The sequence below is a fragment of the Xyrauchen texanus genome, chromosome 4, assembly GCF_025860055.1.
Source record: "Xyrauchen texanus isolate HMW12.3.18 chromosome 4, RBS_HiC_50CHRs, whole genome shotgun sequence".
Taxonomy (NCBI): Eukaryota; Metazoa; Chordata; class Actinopteri; order Cypriniformes; family Catostomidae; genus Xyrauchen; species Xyrauchen texanus.
Window position 1 is genome coordinate 51,153,418 of NC_068279.1, and position 6,819 is coordinate 51,160,236.

The following is a 6,819-nucleotide window of genomic DNA, read 5'->3' on the forward strand; positions in this document are numbered from 1 at the left end:
TAAGGATTAAATTTGTATAACTTCTTTATATTTAATTAAAAACTTTTGATGTTACTGCCAACTTCGAGAAAAAACACAACATGACCTTCGGCTACTTTGGATATTGATAGCGTAGTTGAAGTTGCATTATCACAGCAGAAGGGTTGCTATCATGTCACAATAAGCAAGAATTTTGCAATTACAGACAGTGAATCTGAGACTTTTATTTGTTCTGTTTGTGTGTCTTATATTTGAGAGGGTTGTCACTCAATGCAGAGAAATAAGTAATAAAAAAGATACCAACCCACTATAGGCTTTGGTAAGCTCGGACGTTATCGGTTCTGCTGTCGGTACTGGAGAAATTAAGAAAATACATTTATTATTGCTATGAAGAGAAAGTTATTTTATCTCGCCAGCCATTTCTACGTATAATAATATGAAACCATTTGTCTGTGATGCAATTTAGCTATTCGCAGTCAGAGAGACAGAGAGTTACATTTTATCTTTCAAATAAAAGGTTCAAATAAGAGGTTAAAAACAAGCACATATCGGCCAAATTAAATCGGACTCATTAATCGGCCATCGGCCGACCCGGATTCCAAAAGATCGGCATCGGCCTGAAAAAACCAATATCGGTCGACCTCTAGTTCTTATAATCTTATTATTAAGGTTTAAAAAATATTATTCTTATTATTATCAGGAACATGGGCCACCCCAGTCAAAAAACTCTGGGCGCACCACTGATTTTCATCAATCCTTGTCAAAAATAAAAAATGTGTAAGCATGTACAACAAAATCAATATTATCAGTGTGATCTTAGGCAATAAAGTGAATGGTTTCAGGCTTCTAGCATATAATTCCTTGCAACAGATGATAGTGGTTTTGTCATGTCACCTTTGAAGCATACTGCCTGTAGTAGTAGAGCTGGAAGAAGAGAAATATGGAGCTGGTTGTTATGAGGAGTGTCAACACAACTGTTCTGTTGATTCTAGGCATCAGTGACCTTGCTGAAATCTGACACAGAGGATGATCATATCAACTCAGATATCTGAAATAAAAAGAAAACAATTTAAAAAGTATATAACACAAAGAAAGTGCATAGCCTAATATATGTCCTCAAAGAAACAGACCTAAATTCAGAAATAAAGAAAAAAACATAACGCAACGGATGATATATCTGTGCTCTGAGAGACATATCTGAAATAAATAAAACAATGCAACAAAGTATTTACGTTATTTATTTATTTAAACAGATTAAAACTTATATTTTGCGGACATTTCCCATTTAAGTTGCCTTAAGAAACCATTCACACACTATCTCGGAAACAAGACAAAAAAAGAATCAAAACAAACAATTGCGCGTACATTTTAAACGCTTCTGACAACTAACCAGGAGCACAAACACGATGAATATCTCATTTACCACGCGCATGTATAATTGCATCAGTGCATTGTGTGCTATATTTCTATTCAGTCTGCGCTCATGTGTTGTCATCGGTGGTCGACAGATTCACAAAACACGCACTGCGACCGTGAGTATGTAGGGACATTAGATTTTCAAAAACGCGTTTCGAATATACGTTGCTCTCTGAGTCTGCGCCATTGGGAATAGAAAAAAACGCGTTACGAAAACAAATTTTTAAGATCTCATTGTGTACCACCTTTGGAAAAGTTAAGAAACCTTAAGAAACCTGAGAATGTTTAATAACCTCCAAATGCTTTAGGAACGTATCTTAAGAAAATTGCGGTACTCTCAGCAAATTGGGAGCTTTTTAAATATTTATCTTTCATTTGAATTCAAGCCTTTGTTTACACCGCTACTCAAGCGAGTGTTCAACTTAACTGAGACTTTCTTTATCGCTGGCAAACGATAGTTTACAGTCTTTCAAAAGATTGTGGATAAATCTATTGAAAACGACATGATTGCTAATCACAGTATTACCATGGGAAATGTTTGCCGCAGATTTTACCTATCATCTTCTCCGTACTGATAAATCATAGACTTTAATCTAGTAGCTAAAGCCGTTTTCATCATTAATGGTTCTCAGCCAAGAAAGCAGTTGCTCAAAAAGTTGATTTCTCCGGCATCATCTCCTTGTGAAACAGAGATTGTCCTTAAAGGCATAGTTCAACCAAACGTGAAAATTATCTCATGATTTACTCTTCCCCCAGATGTGTATGACATTCTTTCTTCAGCAGAACACTTTTTTTAGAAGAATACCTCAGCTCTGTAGGTCCATACAATTCAACTAAATCATACCTTTGTAGCTCCAAAAATCACATAATGGAAACATGGAATTAATCCATAAGACTCCAGTGGTTAAATCCATATCTTCAAAAGTGATAATAGCTGTGGGGTTAGAAACAAATCAAAATGTAAGTAACCTTATAAAAGCTGTTTTATACTATATGGGGCAGGGGCTGCCATTTAAGAAGTACATGACCAACTGAATACTATCTTAATCTCAGTATCCCTATTGTTATTGGAAACTTGGTGGCCTGCCACAGTCTAATTTGTCCTGCCACAGTTTCATAATGAATCAAAAATATTTTTACACTTATAATAACATAAAAGATCTCTAACATTGTGTTTTGCGACATCAGCAAAGCATCTCTTACTCCCAGTCAGTCAGGTGCCGCCGCCGCCCCCCCAGCTGTATGTGCGCATGCTTACACACACAAGGAACCACATGGCTGCATCCGTGACACAAAGGAATTTTGAGGACATATCATTATTTGAGGTAAGTAACTTTAACTAACATTACAGAATCCACTGCAGTTATCCACTAGTCCAAACACAATTGTAGCATTATCAATGTACGACAGCAAAGAGATAAAATTACTGCAGAAGTTATCATTAATAATTAATGTTAATCTAACATTAGCTAAATTAGGTTACGTTAAGTTTAGTTAACGACGTTAGCTGTCAGTCCTCTAAGCCCACCCTAACCCCCAACGAACACCCCTGTGGTCAGAAATAGATACACACAAAAAAAAACAAAAAAAAAACAACAACATAATAATCATATGTAATTAAAGAGTCCCCCAAAAACACCAAATAATTGCCCCACTTCCTGTCAAACACATTCCGAACTCGCAGCCTTCTGCTTGACATCTCCTTGAAAGTGTTGTGGATAACAATCAAAGATTGTTGTCTCTTTGCAAGAAACCTCTCAGAGTCAGAGGTTCCAGATGTCAGGGGTATACGTTTATTGAGCGTTCAATAAACCTGAGATGGTCAGCTGTGCATTCTGTCTTCAGTTCCAGCCTCTCAGGTTTTATACACTTCTGTTATATACCTTGAAACTATAAATCATTCAACTTGCTTACTTCTAGCCAATGAGCTTGCATCTTTTTTTCCACCATTAGTTCTGTAGGCCATCTGACTTCTCTCTATTGTTGGAAATGTAATGCTTCCTTTGATTTTTAAAAAAACGTATCTTGTATATCTAATTTCTACTCAGTAGTCATTTGTATGTACACAATAGTCATCTATGTGTATACAAAGAGCATCTATTTCTTGTTCTATGTGTTGGCTGAACATGCAACATTCATCTGATCGTTGACTGGAATTGTGATATACATCTGACCATCACATGCACCAGTCTCTTCACTGACATAATGTTTGTTAACATTCATTGAAAATATATCATATATTCCTCCCTTTGAGACTATTCATAGTCTCACACTGTAGCCTGGTGGCGTTGGAGCAGACAGTGGGTTTTTAAATGACCAGTAGAGTTAAATCCATATCTCTTTTACTCTTGCAGCTAAGCACTGATGTGCTCATCGATCCTCTCTTCATATCGTTTCCATTGTTCTTCTTAAGGCTTTCCCGTGTTTTTTCAGAATTCATGCATTTATATTTCAGGGTATAATTAGGTTACTTGATCATACATGCATACACAAATAATTCTAACTCTACATAATTAGATAATAGAAAATTGTAACATAAATGTTAAAAGAAATGATCAATAAACTTCAAACAAAGTTTAAAGCAAAAATAAAAACTTAAACAGTAAATGAGTAATAACTTCAGGAAGGAGTATATGCCAAAATAACAAACATAATACCCTCTATCTTCCTGCCTACTCTACCCGATCTACAATACTACCTAATCTTTGTTATAAAAGAAAATACAATGAATATACTTACTCCCTTGCTATCCATAAACAGGAGAAAACATAAAACAAGAGAAAATAAAAGAGGCTCCCCTTCCCTACCAATCTTGCGTAGCTTTGGGGCGTTGCTAGAAATCATCCAGCTCATCCAATCCAGGACCTATGGTAATGGGGCACATAGTGGCCACAGATATATTGACCATCTGTCTAGCTGCAGCATTTGCCATCATTGATCTGAGAAAGGGTATAATACAACAAAACAGTAACACAACAATATCAAATGTTGCAGCTGTCACTATTCACACTTTAAAAAGCAATGCTTTCCAAGTTATCAAACCAGGTTCCGAATTGCTGGTCTCTCCCAGCGTTTGCAGTTATTTAATTTCTCCCATTTTCCAACTTCTTCATAGCTGTTGTCAAGGAGCCATCAGGTGCTGTATTATTTGGAATGAAGGTACAACAATCAGCCCCAAACATTACACAGACTCCTCCCTTTTCTGCCAACAGCCAATTCAGTGCTTGTCTATTCTGTCATTTTGCTTGATGCAGCTAACTGGTCACCTAAGGCATTTAATGCTTCATCAGTGTAGTTAATGAATCTCTGCTGATTATAATAAATGTAGTTAATCCATTCGGCATTCTTATTGGGTGTTCCACACAAATATAGCTTCAAAACCTGACTTTACACCATTTCTAGCCTTAAATTGTTGTGGGGTTCCTCTTGGTTAACCAATTGCGTCTATTATTATATTTGGGTCAGGTCGATATGCTCTTTTCACACTGTAATAGATGCTGTGCATGTAGATGCACAGGTGTGTTAACTAGTTATCTTCAACCTTGGTCAGAAGGTTTATATCTGGAAGCAAAGAAGAACAGTTCCACGACAGCCTCTGTTCCAAAGCATTGATTTATTTTAATAAATTCCTAAGGTAATTTGTTTCTCTTTATCTGTTTGTATGTGATTGAATGCGGTCTATAGTCAAAAACGCACATACATCCTAACAAACTGTATGATCTGTCTCATTGCAACAATAGAACACTCTAGATAAAACGAAACTTGTCCGGGCATGTCTGTAGCCCCACCCACCTATGATGTCATGAACGCAACAGGGGTTTTTATACAGCCACCCCTAAATTGTACAGCAAATTAGAAATGTAATAAAGGTCCCTGTATATACCAAGTTAAGTAACAGTTGTATCATCAGGTAACTCTGGGAGCACAACGAGTTTGGAGACAGGGCGACTATAGGTGCGGCTTCCAATAGCTACCTTTGCCACTCTAATTCTTCCGTCGCTGCTAGGGACAACTCGTTTGGTATTTGAGAGTCAACAACCATAACTACCCACCCCACGGATAAGTCTGGTGTGCATTTTTGCTATTTCTGACGGAGTTGTAACTTGGCAAGTAGTTCTGGATGAATTGCTTCCAGAATTTATCTGCAATGACCTGGCTGTGTCGCCAATTTCTTTTCCCCAGCAGTTATTTAGTGCCATAAACGACTTGAGGAAGAGAGGCATCCCGCCGCCCTATGAGCAACAGATTTGGAGTGACAGAGTCCATGTCCGATACTTCTGAGGAAACATAACCCAGTTTTTTAGAATTGAGTATCTCCTCCACTTCAACAAGAACAGTAGAAAGTACTTCCTCAGACACAACTTGATCTTTAAGGACCACCTGAAGACAGGATTAACCGAGCGGATTTCACGCTCCCAGGCTCCCCCAAAATGAGGTGCATGTGGAGGGTTAAATTGAAAGGATATACTCTGTTCACTCAATTTCTGTCGGAATGCTGGCTCAAGAGCAACAAAAGCTTCTTGGAGTTCTCTGTTGCCACCTCTGAAATTTGTGCCCAGATCAGAGATTAGCTCAAAGGGCTTTCCTCATCTGGAATTAAAGCGATGTGGATCCATGAGGAAAGAATCGGTGTCCATGCTATGCAGCAGGTCTAAGTGAATACACCTTGTGATGAGACACTTGAAAATAAGCCCCCAACTCTTTTCATGTTTTCGGCCTAACTTTACAGTGAAAGGTCCAAAGCAATCCACTCCTGTTGACCAAAATGTAGGCTGGTTAAGGCAAGTCAAGCTGAAGGGAGATCAGCCATTTTGGGGATGACTGGATTACTGCGTCATTTCCTGCATTCCCTGCATTGATGTTGATGTTTCCTTATTGCTTGTCTTCCACGGAGCACCCAATATGTTCTTCGCAACTCTGCAAAAACACGTTCAGGGCCGGGATGAAGGAGTGTGTTGTCATACTCCTGTATTATTGATTTGGTGATGGGGTGATCAGGAGCCAGTACAATGGGATGCAAAGAATCAATATCCAGTTTCTCAGTCTTGCGAAGGCGACCTCCTACTCGGATTACTTGCAAATTTTCATCATATTCAGGTGACAGATTGCTTAGCTTACTGTATGACCTTTCAATTTTGAAGTGCTTCAACTTCCTCAGGGAAACTGTCCTGCTGGGCTTGTTTCAGGAGGAACATTTCCATGTTAATGTGCTGTGAAGCTGACATTGGAGGTGCTGCTACCCCATGCACAGACTGATAGGTGGCTTGGATCAAATCTGCCCATGTAGTGGGCTGTTTCCAAGTCAGAACTGTGGTGGAGTCCAAAGAACATTGTTCTGGATTAGAAGAGTAATCTCTGTTAATAGGAGATTAGCTAATTGAGCTCCAGCAAGGGCACCACACAGTTCCAGTCAGGGTATTGATA

The 6,819-nt window shown here is 38.4% G+C and overlaps 1 protein-coding gene across 5 annotated transcripts in view; it reads right to left on the reverse strand.

Annotated features, from left to right (window-relative positions):
• fktn (fukutin) overlaps positions 1 to 1,492 on the reverse strand; it is an 85,564-nt gene extending 84,072 nt beyond the window's left edge. For 3 of the 5 annotated variants that reach the window (XM_052125540.1, XM_052125539.1, XM_052125536.1), the window contains exons 1-2: positions 1,403 to 1,492; positions 874 to 1,027 (exon numbers count right to left, since the gene is read on the reverse strand). In XM_052125540.1, coding sequence (XP_051981500.1) covers positions 874 to 975 — 102 coding nt within the window. In that variant the 5' untranslated portion in view covers positions 976 to 1,027; positions 1,403 to 1,492. Of the gene's footprint in view, positions 1 to 873; positions 1,028 to 1,344 lie in introns of all 5 variants that reach the window. The other 2 variants (XM_052125537.1, XM_052125538.1) reach the window with 2 other exon arrangements.
• Between the last annotated feature and the right edge of the window lie 5,327 nt (positions 1,493 to 6,819).